Below are 17,116 nucleotides of genomic sequence, written 5' to 3'. Positions count from 1 at the left end.
AACAAACGGCAAGCACCACAGAATGGACTGACACTACCTATACACTATACACTGCAAAGAATCGCTTCCAAGGGCCAGAAGAAGAATCGCTCCTATGTACCTGTTCGTGGCGAGGTGAGTGCCTTGTTGAACCTTTTTATGGTATTGATGCCGACAAGGTTATATCACATCGTGGCTAAATGTAGAGGCAAGATCTGTAAAAGATGTATCAGTAGAGATAAACCGTCATGTGTTGTTCTCACTCGACTATAGCTGATCATTTTTTGGTTAATTTTTAGTGCTCTTACTTGGAAGCACTGCGTGGCGTATAGAGACTGGAGCTACCGCCAGTTAAGTTATTTGCTGATGATGAGTGGTAGCAAGAAGGAAAATTTCGATGAGGAAAAATCCCTCGCCAACTTTCTGTAAGTTACAAATTTAGCGCTCTTGACCAATGTAATGCTTTCAGCCAGAGAATGCATCCAGGTCAAGGATGATAGATCACCAGGTTTGGTGACAATCGGTTACCCACAACAGTCGGTTCTAAGTTATCGTATCGACCCGGATGTAACTATGGCCAAAGAATGCCAGCCAGAGAATGCATCCAGGTCAAGGATGATAGATCACCAGGTTTGGTGACAATCGGTTACCAACAACAGTCGGTTCTAAGTTACCGGATCGACTCGGTGGCCAAAGAATGTCGCTTCAGCAGCATTCCTCGTGAATTTATGTATGAGGAATACACAATTTGTGCTGCTACAACAACAATTACAACCAGGTTTGTCCTTCAGCTATGGTCAAAAACGAAATCGAGCGAGTAATTTCGGCTTACACGTCACCCAGAATTTTTTCCGCTCATTTCACACCTATTCAAGCATGCACCCAAGCAGTCGCTTTTCCAACGGCAACGAAGCAAGTCGAGTCTTCACTTATTGTATTGATTTTTTTTGTATACCACCTACCCAATCTCAAGTTTTTCCTAACCAATCAAACAGCTGATTCTTTCAAATTCGCTGAGAGCCGACTAAGAGTCTGCTTTTGGCTAGGTCTCTAAAATTTTTTCACCTTGCATCCCGGCGATGAGTACTTCAGCATTGTGAGTTCCCTAATCTGGCATTCAAGCAGCGATAAATGTGTTTCTGAGTGTTTGTCATTCTTTGTTGGTTACTCTATTTTGGAATACTTTTGTGTCAAAGTGCCTTGGCTTCCAGTGCTGAGAAGTTCCCGGAAATTATTTCTTAAAAAAGTACCTTGTAAAGTAAGTAAAAAAGTAGTGCTAATAAAGGTACTTCATAAATTTAGGTTCGTAATTTTTAAGTACAAATTTTTGTTGACAGTAAATTCTAAATTCACATATGATTTCCTTAAAATGTTTCGCCTCACTAACTACAACATAAATGTGGCATAATAGTTCTGCTTGAGGCTTTAATGTGATAAAAAGATTGTCATTATTATTTTTTGTTGTTGTTTTTTTGGGTTTTCTAGTTTTTTATCTGTTATTCGAGTATTTTTTTTTTTTTGGAATTTCAATACGTATGACACCTATACTTTCGTATGATATTTGTTTATAATATTTATAGTTTGTGTATTTTGTTCTATATTTATTTTTCTTTAATAATTTTAATATACACACATTTTAATACTTTTAAATGATTTCAATTCTATTAATGCGTTGGTTTTTTCATATCACATAAAACTGAAATTATATCTATCGACAAAAGTAATCTTCTTTCATATATTTGTATTTTTCATCGCAAAATATGACACTTAGATTTGTATCTTAAATAAAATACAAATACAATTAAATGTAGCTCACTTATTACATGTGTGCACAGTGTGAACCCACCATAAGATATGAAGAGCGGCAGAGAAGACTTACGAGTGACCGGGAGAGAGCAAAATCCACATATAATAAAGAAACAAAAAGTTGGAGTGATAGAAGAGGAATTAAGGCGAGTGCCTGACAATTTTAATCCTGTTCTTTAACATTATTTTTGAACTTTATTTCAAACCTTTAAAACGTGAAGAAATGCCAAGAAATTTAAGAAGTCAGTCACGTTACAGATGGTTTTGATAAATTTGTTAAGGCCTTTAGACTGGTTATCAGACTTTGGTGAGCACGCCGATTAATGGTTTTATTTAGAAATGAAATCGCTGCAATTTATTATTCAACGTTACATTGTAAGATTACTACATTTACATCTACTAATCGAATATCTTCGTGCGTATTTACGAATTATCAAAATATTGTTATAATTTTGAAGTAACCTTCTGACGATTTTGTTAACTTATTTGCTTACGCAAAAAAAATTAGGTGTATAATGTGATTGTATGAAAAAAATATGCTCTATGAATATATTTTAGGATAACTTTCGTTTTTTACATTTATATAATATTCATTTATTTTTAAATTTTTTCTCTTAAGGAAATAATTTTTACTTTCATGCAATTTTTATTTAGTTTTTCTAATTTTTTTTTTAAACTTCTGTGTTTTTTAAACCCAATCTGAAACTATTATCATCGCTACTGCTCATCGACTAATCGATACACTTTAAAACGTTTGCACCGATTGTTTAATGCAGGGGCAAACATTACAATCGTCAAACGTTTATAGACACATTTCTTAAAGTACTTGGTTAGAAATTCTGCTTTGATGTTTTATGTGAAAATCTTTCTTTTAAAATATTTTCCTGTCTTTCAAGTGGTTTCATGTTGCTATATTTACTACTTACACTTACTTCTGCTCTCACAAATTTATAATTTTTAATTTTATAATTATTATTCAATATTGGAACGTGATATATTTACCTTTATTTTATTTTATTTTTTTTGTAATTTTTTTTTTATTTTTTATGCTACATTTTCTAGTATATATGTTTTTTTTTTGCTTCGAGAAAATTCGGAGATGATCACAATAATATTCGAAATGTAGTGCAGGAAAAAGTGAGCAGGAGGGAGGAAATCGGTAGCTTGAGGAAGACCAAAATAGTTAATATAGATGGAACAATGAAGAAAAAAGTTTGTTTTCTATGCAGCAAAAAATATTTAAGTCCTGGGTAAGACTCCGTCAGAAAATATGAGATTTGCAAGTGGTCTTTCGATTTCTTTGAAACTTTGGGAAATATTAGTTCTAGGTAAGATACATTCAAGCCTAAAAGGATTTTGAAAAATTTTCAAAATTGAGTCATCTACGCCATGTTGAATATCGGGACCGTGTTTTTTCAAAAATCAATATTTCTTGAACCGGTGGATGGATTTCAATGCAATTTACAGACAATATAGAAACAAATAAGTAGTTTAAATTAGTATTATGTAAAAAAAAAATTTCGAAATTTTGACCAAAAAAAAGTCAAAAAATTTTTTTGAATCAATTTTTAGTTGATTTGGCCACTTTTTTAGATTTTCTGTTATACACGTAACGATTCCTTATGATTTAACCTTTATTTTGAAAAAAAAAATTTTATGGTGTCTATAATAGTTCTCGAGATATTGCGATTTTAGTGGAAGCGCGCACGCACTTTCGCGTACGCACGCACGGTTCGCGCTGCGTTATGTGTTCCTGTATGAAGTGACTGGAGCAGACTGCTGCAGGTCTGTGCGCGTTTTTCTACTCCTGCGCTGCGTAACCGCGAAATTCACGGTGTTCGCTTCCACTAAAATCGCAATATCTCGAGAACTATTATAGACACCATAAAATTTTTTTTTTCAAAATAAAGGTTAAATCATAAGGAATCGTTACGTGTATAACAGAAAATCTAAAAAAGTGGCCAAATCAACTAAAAATTGATTCAAAAAAATTTTTTGACTTTTTTTTGGTCAAAATTTCGAAATTTTTTTTTTACATAATACTAATTTAAACTACTTATTTGTTTCTATATTGTCTGTAAATTGCATTGAAATCCATCCACCGGTTCAAGAAATATTGATTTTTGAAAAAACACGGTCCCGATATTCAACATGGCGTAGATGACTCAATTTTGAAAATTTTTCAAAATCCTTTTAGGCTTGAATGTATCTTACCTAGAACTAATATTTCCCAAAGTTTCAAAGAAATCGAAAGACCACTTGCAAATCTCATATTTTCTGACGGAGTCTTACCCTCCTATAAACAAAATTACTACTAGAAGTAGATCCACTTATTGCTGCTTTAACAGATGTTATTGCTTTTGAATTAAAAAACAAGTTTACAAAAATATTTTCGAAAATAATAAAAACCCATATAAATTTTAAAGCATGAATCATAGAAGGAGTAAGGTCACGTTTACACGTAGAGGCATGATCAGTTTAAATCTTATGTTGTTATTGCTTTCAATGCAAAGTGACAAATTTGAGAGCGAGAGTGGAATTGGGTTTTTAGTGAATGTCCAAGTCAAAAATTATTTCTGTTATTAAAGTAAGAAAAATGCAACTCTTCACCAAAAATTGTTTAACCGTTGCTTTAAATAGTTATGCTCAAAGAGCGACAGTGAGATGAGCATAAAAAGTTTAATATAAAAGTGAGCGGATATCATAATGAGGCTTCTGTAAACCCGTACAACATTCGATTTAATTACAATTGATAAAAAGTAATAGTGTGAACTAATAAGCACTGAAGAGTTATTAAGAGTGTCACTTAAACTGACTGAACGAGTTGATTAATTTGACCAAGAAAAAAATCTTAAGTCAAGTAGTAACTGGTCACAATTCTCTTTAAAGACATAACAACAGATTTCTTCACCTAGAATATATTTTGAAGATATGTAAATTGAGCAATGCTTTAGCTTAAAATGTATTGCTTTATAGTACTTTTTTTTCAGAAAAAATTTCCATGCCTATCAATTGAATTTTTGTTGAAAATTTAAGAAACATTCACATCACTATGTAGTTTCCGAAGGTATTTCCGTTAACGACCAAAAATTTAATGAGAAATTGTAATGGCAATTCGATAACTCGATAACTTGATTTTCGATAAGTGTTATTTCGAAACTCCAAACCATTATTCCTGCTAATTAGCTGTGAGTGCCGAGAATAAGTCTTCAAATTATAGTTTATCGCTACAAAAAAGCATGCAGTTCTAAAAGTTTTATAGTAAAGCAGCATAGATTTCGACATTTGAATATTTAAAGTATAGTTTGTAAAATTTGTCAGTGCACTCATAAATAAATTTAAAAACATAAAAAGATTTGTTTCAAAATATTAAGAAATCCATGTTTTAGTACGATAGTTTTGGATTATCGATCAACGATAATGAAATTTGTTTGTATGTTTTCTTTAATTTTCGATGAAAATATGCTGAAAATTTAAAATTTGAGTTTCCAATCTTTCTTCTTCATAAATAGACAAATGTTTTGAAAATGCTTAAAAATTAGCGGTCTGATACATTGAAATTGTAATGATAAATATTAATATTATTGAAAAACGTTTTTTTGAGCTTTTAAAAAAATTGTTATCTAATAAAAATTTATTGCATATCATTTTTTTATTTATTTTTTTTATCTAGTGTCTTTTCTCTGGAAATACATTTTTTTAAATTATTTTTGTATCAAAAAATATAATTATGTTGTACAAAATTTTTCATAAAAACAAACAAATTTATATTTCAATGAAAAAAATGTATTTGAAAAATTAAAATTTGTACTCTGAGCATTTCAAAAATATTAAAGGTCCACTATAAATTTAAAAACTCCATCTTAATTCATGTAATTATATTCATGTTAGTATTGAAAAACATTTTTTGAGCTTTTAAAAAAATTATTATCTAATAAAAATTTATTGCATCTATTTTTTATTTATTTAGTGCCTTTTCTTTAGAAATAATTTTTTAAAATTATTTTTGCGTTAAAAAAACTATTTATGTTGTAAAAAAATTTTTCATGAAAACAAAATTTATATATCAATAAAAAAAATTTTTTGAAAATAACATTATTATTTTAAATGAATATATAATATTCTGTGTATTTGTAAAAATATTAAATGTACATTAAAAATTTAGAAATTCCGTATAAATTCTTGACATTGTATTAGATTTCTGAAAACCGAGCAAGTAAGAGCCCGCATTTGTCTAAAGAATCAAATAGTAGACGCCCCAGTAGGGCGTGCATAAAAAACTGCCTGCTCCAGAATAAGTAACGTAAATCAGCAATTCTACATTTTTATTATGAGATGGATACTGAAGCTATTAAATTTAGTTCTTTACTTTGTTCCATAACTTTAGGCTGCTAAAATACCACTTCAAAGTATTAGCAATAAATGTTTGCAAAGTAATGCAGATAATTTTTTGGAGAAGTCAGGAAATTTGAATTCGTGATTAACGACTTAATGTGGAATTATCTGAGGATAATTAGCTTAATTCACTTAATTTAAGCGGATTAGGGATATTTTCGATGGCAACGTTGTCGAAAAATGACTATTAATGTCTATGGTGAATGAAACATAATGCGAAGAGAGAAGAAAGAAAGACTGGATGCAATGCTAGTTTGCCCTGACACGTTCGAAATTACTTTAATTGTTTTTATATTTCGGAGTAGTTTGAGAAATTGAAATTAAATTTTTTTAAATATAATAAATAATTATTTTTCAGTATCAGGGCAATTAATACCCGTATTTGTTACCTGCGGTTCATCACTCACTGATAAAAGTATGCAATAAACAAATCAGCTGTTCCCTAATCCGCGTAGCAACCGTCTGTCACACTACAATTTTAATCAGATTTAACTGCGCCGGTAAACCCGATTAACCCGGCCGTCTTCCTGGGCTAAATATAAGGCTATTAATTCAGTTTTATGTGGCGTCCTAGAAGTATGCAGTATGTTATGTTTAGTTTAATTCAGGCGCATACTTTTAGGGCTTTCAGGAAAAGTTTAGTATCGTCATGGTTTTGTTCCTTTTAATATTTTTTTTTTCTTTTGAGCACACTGTAGTATGCACCAGTAGTACAACAGGTCCAGCGAAAAGCTTTTTATGGCTTAAAACTCTTTTATAATTTTTTTTTTCTACTTAGTATGGGTGTGAGCACCTTCAAAGTTATCTTCCTAGGTGTTATAAAAAAATAGTTTAAAATAAAAAAAAACAAAAAAAAAAACTAAAAAAATTTAATGTATAGCAAAAATTATATAATTTTTTTCGGAAAAAATAAATAAAAAATTAAAAGCAAAAATTTTTTAATTTTTTCTTTTGAATTAAAAACAAAAAATTCTTAATTTTTTCTTTTGAATTAAAAACAAAAATTTCTTAATTTTTTCTTTATATTAAAAACAAAAATTTCTCAATTTTTTCTTTTGAATTGTTTTGAACTTTTTTTTATTTTATTAATTATTATTTTTTTGAACTCATACGAAAGAAAACAAATTATTTTTACATGCTGTGTCTTAAATAATATTTTTATTGCATAATTTCCATTATTTAAAAGTGGTTTAGTCAATTATTTAAATAGCCTAGCATAAAACACCTTTGTTATTGTACTAAAACAAATACACTCGATTTTCTTAATACAAATATTACGACTAAGCGAATGTACGCAATTTTACTTATAAGCAAAGTGGAATTTTTTAAAATTTATTTAATAACTATTTTCGGTTTTTTTAATAATAGATTACTAAACTTAACTACAACGAATACAAGTCAACAACAAATAATAATAATAATATTACGCAGGTATAATACATTTACTTTCAAAACGACAGTATTGCTTTCCATAAAGTTTTTCTTTGAATGATAAATTAAAAAACAGTAAGTTTTGTAAACGCACAATAACTTTCAATAAAAAATAGTTAATAGAGTTTGAACAAAACGATTTTTAAAGTATATATATTTTACTTGTCTTTCTTTCAATCTTTCTATGTAGCATTTTTTTCAACCTTAAAGCAGAAAAACAGAAAAAAATGACTAAAAACGTTTGAAAAAAATTTGCATTTCACATTTTTTTCTCAAATTTTCCATTTGCAGTATGGATTTCCAAATTTCCTGCAATGACGCTTTAAATTGCGCAAAAATTTATAAACTACTCAATATTCACACAAACGCACACACACGCCTGCAAGTATGCGTCTCTCCTGAGAGTATGTGCGCGTGTGTGTGGTTCTTCGCTTTTTTTGGGAAATTCTTCTGAAAATGTTTATAATGGCACGCTGTTCACACGTTCGCACAGTGCGGTTGAAAAAAAAACCATCTATACCAACACTCACACATCCAACAACATCGCAGCAAGTAGACGCTTCATTTCCTGCTTCCCTTTTTTGCTTCTTTCTTGCGGCGTTCCGTACCTCTCTTTCTCTCTTGTACCCTTCATCTATCAGTTCCTGTGCCACTCCCACGCTGCTGCGCTTACCAAATGCTGGCATGTATGTTTGTTTATTTTAACTGTACTTAAACAGGCACTGCATAGTCCGGATTCACGTAGGAGAAGCCAACAAATTCCGTTTGATCCAAATTCATCATGAATACTTTATCCGTTGGTGTCAGATCCGTTTTCTCCGACGTGAATTGCTTATCGAAGTTCGAGACATCCTTACGATGTTTCTGTACGCATGTAAGTGTATGTGTTCATGTGCGTGAGAATTTTAATTACGCATACATTAAAAGTATTTGCATATTAATTTGACACAAGTGTGCAGCAGCAGTTGATGAGAGTATATGAAAGAAAAAAGTTGAGGGAAATAAATAAAAAATCATAATAATAAAATATGTATATTTTAAAAAAATTTCATTTATATGCTTTTGGTTGAGTTTACTCACAATCTTCGGCTTAAATGGTGGCTGCACTTCACGATTCTCAATTTTCTCCCAATCGATTCGTCGGAAGAATGGATGAATGCGCACATCCGCTTCACCGGTGGGCCCACAGCCAAGCCGTTTGGTAGGCTGTTTGGTGAGGAACTGCAAGGAGAAAATGGTAAAAAAGTGAATTATTGAATATATAAAAAGGCATAAAGCGCAGCTAGGTAGGTGTAGTTGCCAGCACTTTTTGAGGCGCATAAAGTAATAAGGAATCAGGTATAAGCTGAGTATAATGCAAGTCCCTGCAGATTAGAGGTTTGACCGCAACAAACACGCAGGTAATATGGGCCTTCAGATGTGGCCCCAGAGTCTGCATAGTTTTGCCTAGTAATATGAGTTTCATATGTCTTTCAGAGTTTCTATCTGGAAACCTAGTAGAGTTTCAAGTACCGATTAGTATCAGAAGCTCTCTTCGAAATGTTGCGGTGGCATCAGGGTATGAAAAAACCTTTATATAACCACAGGAAATACTTAGAGGAAGGAGCTAGTAAGAAATTTGAAAGTATCCTATAAACCGTCTATCATAAGGTAATATGATTTGGTAAAGTAATACGAAATAAGGATCCTCTGAAATTAAAAAACCGACAAATTTCGTTAAAGTAATGTTAAATATAGTAATTAATCGAAGGAATAAGCAAAATACATTTTTTTGACAAAATGGCGGTTTCTCAAAAAAAAAAAAAAATCGATTTTTGGTCAAAATTTCGGCCTTAAATTGTTTGCAAAAAAAAATATTTATCGGTGAGAAAAATCTTCGATTGATTACTAAAAAATATATTTAAGAAGTTCGAGTTAAAATCTTAGACTAATCGGTTAAGCCGTTTTCGAGAAATGTTGGTCACCGACTTTCAAAATACCATTTTGAGAAAAATGCGTTTAAAGTTCCAAGTAAGCGCTGCCCCTCGGGCCTTGTACTTGCAAGCACTCTGAAACGCCTTTTCAAATTTGCGTGTAACTTAGAAAATATTCACCGGAAAAATATTCAATTTTCTGTGTGTATTCTTAAATGTATGGGCATTAAAAAAAAATTGATTTTTTGAAAATTCTAACCCCTTAGTATAACCCCTTAATCAGAATTTGCGAAAATTTTCAAGTGTGCAGTTTAACAGTTTTGGTATACTAGAGAGTGCCAGTTGACAGTTTAAAGTGGCTCAAAATTTGCGTTGATTTTTGATACTTTTTGTTTATAAAAGCATTTTCATCTAACTCAAATTCATTGCGAGCCTTAATAATCTTTCATCGTTTATTATAACAAAATATCTTTCAATATCTCGAAAACTAAACTTTTTATTAGGCCTTCAGACATTAGATATTCATAAATTGCATTCGATTTGATCCGTGGTGCTGTTGACTGCCCCGTACTTTTTGAGAGTATTTTATTTAATATTTCAGGAAAAACTCTTCCTAGTTCAGAGCTTTTCTATGTTGGTCTCTCAAAATCTCTTTATGCTCGAAATGCTCCTAGTACTAGAGTCCGTATTGAGTTTAATAAAATTATAGATTTTACTGCTTAATTGCTTTCACAAACCATCAGCACGCATGTTTTAGCGCGATTTAAAGTAAGGGATATGTGCACCGTTTCTGGGCACCTTGCTTCCATTTGTATGATTTAGGAATTCCCAAATGAACACCACGGTGGATATTTAGCACACTAAGCAAGCATGGATTGAAATTTACAACCACTTAATTTTGCTCATCGCATTTGAAATAATAAAGGATTGTGATGGATAAATAAATGCCGGTAAAATATTTAACTTTTACTCGAATTTTTATCCAGTGATTTTGCGATTTCGGTACAAAGCGGATATAATTTTTTTTTTTCACTTACGTGCGGCGTTTTAGTTATTAACATTTTAGCGAACATCTGCTTTTGTGTGACTATACATATGAGATTTACAACTCATAGGGAGACTCAGAAGCTCAATATTTTTTAAAGATATTTTTATGAACTTACGATTGTATGACACCTTGTGAACTATTTAAATATTTTATTTTATTTATATTATTGTAATATACTATTTTATTATTTTTTATTTTATTTTTTCTTAGTTTTTAGAACCATTCACTAAAATATAAACCAAGGTAAAAAGTATACCCAAAGTGTGTTTGTGTTTTATATAATATCCATATAAAGGGTAAAATTCAGAAAAATTCATGAAATTTTTATTTAAATCGATAGTACAGTCCATATAATTTAATGTTTGAAGAATATTTCATGCAAATGTTGACCGCGACTGCGCTTCAAATGGTCCATCCGCTTAGTCCAATTTTGGCATACTCTTTCCAATGTTTCGGCCGGCTATAAATGCTTTAATGTTGTCTTCCAATGCGTTAATTGAAGCAGGCTTGTCTGAATAGACATGAGCTTTAACATAGCCCCACAAAAAATAATCTAAAGGCGTTATATCGCACGATCTGAGTGGCCAATTGACAGGTCCCGAACGTGAAATAAAATGTGCACCGAACTCGCCTCTCAACAATTCCACCGTTACGCGTGCTGTGTGGCATGTGGCACCGTCCTGCTGAAACCATATGTCATGCAAGTCAAGCTCTTGCATTTTGGGCAAAAAAAAGTTGGATATCATTTCACGGTAGCGCTCACCATTCACAGTTACTTTACGATTCGCAGCATCTTTGAAGAAGTACGGTCCAATGATAACTCCAGCCCATAAACCGCACTGTGACCAAACTGTGACCTTTTCTGGATACATTGGTAGCTCTTGCAATTCTTCTGGCTGATCTTCACTCCAAACTCGACGATTCTGCTTATTTACGTACCCATTGATCCAAAAATGAGCTTCGTCGCTGAACACAATTTTTCAAAAAAAAAGCGGATCTTCCGGCCAACTTTCCAAGAGCCCATTCACCAAAAATTCTGCGTTGCGGTAGGTCGTTCGGCTTCAATTCTTGCACCAGCTGTATTTTGAAAGGCTTCACATCTAAATCCTTTCGCAAAATTTTCCACGTTGTTGAGTAATATAGGCCCAATTGCTGCGAACGACGACGAATCGATAATTGATGGTCATCATTAACACTGGCCGATACAGCTGCGATATTTTCTTCAGTTCGCACTCTACGTAAGCGTGTTGGTGGTTTGATGTCCAATAATGTAAATTTGGTTCTAAATTTAGTCACAATAGTTCGATTAGTCGCTTCAGTGGGTCGATTAAACTGACCATAAAATGGAAGAAGCGCGCGATAAACTTTCTTAACATAACACGCATTTTTATAATAAAATTCAATGATTTGCAAGCGTTGTTCGTTTGTAAGACGATTCATGGTTAAATTGTTAATCAAACTGAAGATGTTTGATAGTGAAACAAAACACGAAACGTGCGTCAACTGATTAAACCAACTGTTTAAAAAGATAATAGCTAAAAAATCACCCGTTATATATGTGTGCTAGAGCCTTCACAGGGTTAAGCTATCTACTCTCTAAACTTTGTGTTTATAATTATGGAATTTTAGGAGTTATTAAGCCTATTTATTTTAAAATATTTAGTGTTTTTCAAAAAAATTTGCTATTTAAAAATATTATTTCTTTCACTGCAAACAAAATTATTTGCAAATAAATAAATGACCGCGATTAGTATACATTTTACTATTTTGCATTTTTCTCGAGTGAGTTATTATTATCGTAATGCCGAAGAAATGCTTTTTGTTTTCAAATTGCGGCCGCAAAATTTTATTAAAATTAATGTAATTTGATTGTTTAAATTTTCAGTTTCGTTCTGAAAAAAAATTGTATACAAAAAAACTAATACAGTTAGAAATTCTCTGGATTATGGTCATTCTCTTTTCATACAGTAAGCCGCTTAATCTATGACCAAGCGACGCGTGAATTATTTCGAAACTAAATTTTGCATTAGCATTAAATTTGTGGCCAATAATTTCTTAATCTACATACATACTCTTATAACGAAAAAAAAACAAAAACAAAAACAAAAAAACACACACACAAATACTATACTTAACAACTAGTAAACCTACGCTTAACCTTGCAAATTCTCTATATCCATAACAAGCAAATTTGGGACTTAAATTTTAGTGAACTGAAAAGTATACAAAGAGTATATAAAAAAAAAGAGCAATGAATATCTGGTACACACTTCCCATGTGTAAATTTTATATTGTGTCTGTATAATGCATTATTTATTTACGCCTGTGTGTGTGCGTAACTTTGCAGGACATTTAAAATTAATTTATGCCCAACAACACATGTGTGCATAATTAAGGATGCCCAGCTTCAGCAACATACTTCAGAACAAAAAAATGAATGCAAAAAAAAAAAAAATGCATAGAAGAGCATTTGACAGCTTAAGGCCGTACATTTGCGTGTGCCAGTTTCTTCTTGCACAAAATAAAGGCTGGTGTTAATTCAGAAAATTTAATTTTAAATAAATTCAACTCACCCCTTTGCACGCCTCCTTTGCCTCCTTGCTCAGACTCTTCGGATAGGAGACATTGTGATCGGTGATGGCAGCAAACAATTCCTCTTCATCTTCACCATCGAAAGGCGGCTGACCGACGAGCATTTCGTAAAGTAAAACGCCATAGGCCCACCAATCAACCGATTTACCATAGGGCTGATACAGGATGATCTGTTGAGGGGCGATGAAAATATACAAATTATTATATTAAAGAGAGTAAGTAAAGAAAAACGAGTAAACTTTTGTATTGAATTTTAGTCACGAAGAAGGGAGTAGAAATTTAGAAAAATATGTATGAGTGAGTGGTGTTAAATAAGCAGCAATTCGGGCTTGCTCAAACACTTGCAATTTCATTTGGCGAGCACAAGTCTGGACTTCTCAAAAGGCTTATGAAACGGTAAATTGCAAGCGTAAACTGCGTACGCACGCCATTTTGTCTTGTATGAATTTGAGAATTGGAATCGAGGGACCTACAATTCTATGATTTTTCAGGATATATATATATATATAATATACTAGGAGGTTTGCTATTGCATTCTTAGACCGCTGCTAGAAAAAACTTTTCGAATCACTTCGTGTTTCATGCCTACAGTGGGCCTCGAACCGGAACGCTACCGAATGGTAGCCACTCGCTAATCTCTCGGCTATGGCGGCCGCCAGTGAGTCCAATATTCAGCTGCAGATCTTGGTGAGAAAAAATATCGCTATTCGAATATTTCTTGCCATTCCTAAAACTCTTTATGTCTAACCGTCAGCTGAACTTTTCCTTGAAGCAGAGTCAAAAAAGTTCTAAATTTCACTTCTTTTAAATATCCGAGACTAGCTCTGCGACAAACTAATCTAATACTGAAACAGAAAGTAATCTAGGTTTTCCTATTGTTATCCAGAGGCTAGCTTATACTGGCCGGCTTGAAGCCACAAATAGACTTTTTGACACCAAGTGGCATACATGGATTAGTAGTTATTTTTATTTGTTAGTTAGGAGTTTTGTATAACTCGCTCTTATCTGTTTGGTTAACTACTTTCAGCTCGCAACAAATGACAGCACATCAATATTTTGCTACATTTTCACAATTTTTCTTTTTTTAACCTTCATTACTTTTGCAACTTTAAAATATATTTCTTTATTTCACAGAAATATATGAGAAAACAACCCTCGATTGTTTGTTTTTTAGTTTTTTTTAAAAAGGTATTAATTTTTTTATATAGAAAGGATGCACAACGTAGCCTAGAAAAAAAATATATAAAAAATCAACGGGAATTTTTATCAACTACAAGCTTGCGCTTTATTGTATTAAAATTTAATAAGCTTTAAAGTTGCTTACCAAAAAACATATCTAGAAATTTTAATTAAAAATGATTTTTATATGGAGAAAATGCGCAACATCGCAAAACGGAGAAATTATAAAAAAAAAGAAAGTGTGTGGTAGTTCACGGAACCCGCACGATTGAAGTGAAACTTCTTTTATCAACAAATCAATAATTTAACTATTATTTCAATATAATGCATGCAGAAGTCATGGAAAGCATGGAATGGAATTTTATTAAACAGAATTATTTATTTATTTTAATATAAAAAGAAATGAATTTATTGTACTCAATTACATTTGGTTCTCGGCATTGTCATTATCATTATTGGATTCGTTTTCCAAAAATGAAACAAGGGCTTTATGGTAACTGAAATACGTAAAAAATGATCTACATTCTAATCTATCAAGGTATCGATGAAATACTGCATCAATGGTAGTTCCGCATCTTGTTGTTGGTACTACAAATTATCACTTATCGTACAACCGGAGGATTCACTGTCACGGTGTTCAACAGTAGCTCTTAATTTTTTACGCTCCAAATACTCACGTTGCCGTTCAGCACCTGTTTTCGGTTTCCGTTTTTGTTGATTTGATGCCATATTTAACAGAAATCAATCAACAAAACAAAATATGTTTGTAAGATTTGCTCAAAACTACACACACACTCTATGACGCGTCTCGCGTTACTAATATAATATTGTGTTTGGGATAACTGTCAACTGTTTCCACCGAAATGCGTTCGCAAAGTGTATGGTCTTTGGTATGGTAAACAGATTTATGATACATTATTTTGCGGCGACAGCACAGCGCGATAGCCCAGCGGCTAGCAATGTGGGCTTCCGATCCGAAATCCTTGGTTCGAATCACAAGAAAATTTTTTTTTTTTTTTTTTTATGCATTTATTTCATTTTGTTTTATGATATGTTTATGAGCAGATTTTTTTCATGGCAGAAATACACTCGGAGGTTTGCCATTGCCTGCCGAGGGGCGACCGCTATTAGAAAAATGTTTTCATTAATTTTGCTTTCACCGAGATTCGAACCAACGACCTCTCTGTGAATTCCGAATGGTGATCACGCACCAACCCACTCGGCTACGGCGGCCGTCAATCAAATGTCATATTTACAAATTACATTCGATAAAAATGCAATAATAAACGACCGCATTACATTCACGACGACACGCCACGCCAGTCTTTTAACAGATGGCGCTGGCATAGCGTGAGTTTTACGTAGTTTAGCGTAGTTTTACTCCTCACAGCGTTTCATCCACGCCACGCTTTTAACAGATGGCGCTGGCGTAGCGTCACATATCGATGAAACGCTATGGTTTTACTCCTCACAGCGTTTCATCCTTCGAGACAAAAGAAGTTTCACTTCAAAAAAAATATCAGTAAATTTTAAGGGGTTGGGGTAGTCAGAATTTTCAAAAAATTGATTTTTTTTTTAATTTTCTTAAAGTATAATACCCTAAAAAAATTGTGAGAAAATTTAAAGTGAATCCGACAAATACTTTTCGAGTTATTCAACAATTAACAAAGGGCGCTCGGGCTCTACATAAATCGTTAGCAAAACTTTAAAGGCGTCTTTCTCAAATCTATGTTTTTTGAACTGGTGATCACTGTAACTTAAAAACCGCTTGGTAGATTTCAATAAAATTTATACTGCTTCTGGAAAACATAAAAAACTCGTGCCTGATCGAAGGGTTTTTTTCAAAAATTTTGATTTTTTTTAACAATTAATTATCGGTTTTTTCTTGAAATTCTGAAAAATATTTCCTGAGATCGCCATATTGTTAATTAAAAACAAAACATCGATCAGGCACAAAGTTATCTATTAATAAAACTGATTTCCCTTGTCCGATTGATTTTAGATGAATCTCCAAGGACTTGTAATGATCACTGTAAGTGGCTGCTGGAGAAACGGGCTCCACCTAAAAAGCGATAACTTTTACTATTGTTTTTTTTAATTTAAATTTTGCTAAAGTCATGTTTTATTCTTATTTTATTCTGTGCAGACAACCACTTGGAGACGGTGAAAGGAAAAAATAAGGCAGCTGATTTGCCGATAGCACCTTTAATAGATTCACCTTGGCTTTTATTATACAAAAATATAATAATTCAAAAAAGAAGAAGAAAAGTGGTGAAAACTGTTGAATATATTGACGTTCTATCGTTTTGTCGCCGGGGGTACATCAAATCTATAATAAACCGGTTAAGAATTACAGGCAAACTCTGAATGATGAATGAAATCAAGTTCTTGTGAAGCAGTTTATTTTGAAACACGTGGCATATTCTACCCTAAAAGTAATAACAGAATACTCTAACCCTTACCAAATTGGAATTTAGATAAGAATTTTACTTAATCACAAAATCCTTTGCAAACCTACTATCATTTTAAATTATACTTCCACACAAATGGCCCTAGTATCACCCACCTTGTGTGCATTTAGGTCACATTTTTCAACTAAATTGTTTTGCAGATTAAATACAAATACGGCCTGCCTTTAGTCATTCACTCGCACCTCGCACAAATCCACATATTGCCAACCATGGGTCGGTCGGAACTAATTAGTGTCACCAGAGCAACACACTCTGATATTTTCTTTCAAGCACACTTAGGGTAAATTTTGTTTATCTTTGAA

The 17,116-nt window shown here is 32.4% G+C and overlaps 1 protein-coding gene across 3 annotated transcripts in view; it reads right to left on the bottom strand.

Moving 5' to 3' along the window:
• Positions 1–7,326: 7,326 nt before the first annotated feature.
• LOC129243956 (protein kinase C, brain isozyme) overlaps positions 7,327–17,116 on the bottom strand; it is a 103,827-nt gene continuing 94,037 nt past the window's right edge. For all 3 annotated transcript variants that reach the window (XM_054881448.1, XM_054881450.1, XM_054881449.1), the window contains exons 12-14: positions 13,146–13,334; positions 8,692–8,832; positions 7,327–8,475 (exon numbers count right to left, since the gene is read on the bottom strand). In XM_054881448.1, the coding sequence (XP_054737423.1) occupies positions 8,323–8,475; positions 8,692–8,832; positions 13,146–13,334 (483 nt within the window). In that variant the 3' untranslated portion in view covers positions 7,327–8,322. The remainder of the gene's footprint in view (positions 8,476–8,691; positions 8,833–13,145; positions 13,335–17,116) is intronic.

This window comes from Anastrepha obliqua, chromosome 4 (assembly GCF_027943255.1).
Source record: "Anastrepha obliqua isolate idAnaObli1 chromosome 4, idAnaObli1_1.0, whole genome shotgun sequence".
Lineage (NCBI taxonomy): Eukaryota > Metazoa > Arthropoda > Insecta > Diptera > Tephritidae > Anastrepha > Anastrepha obliqua.
This window is presented reverse-complemented; position numbering and strand designations above follow the sequence as displayed.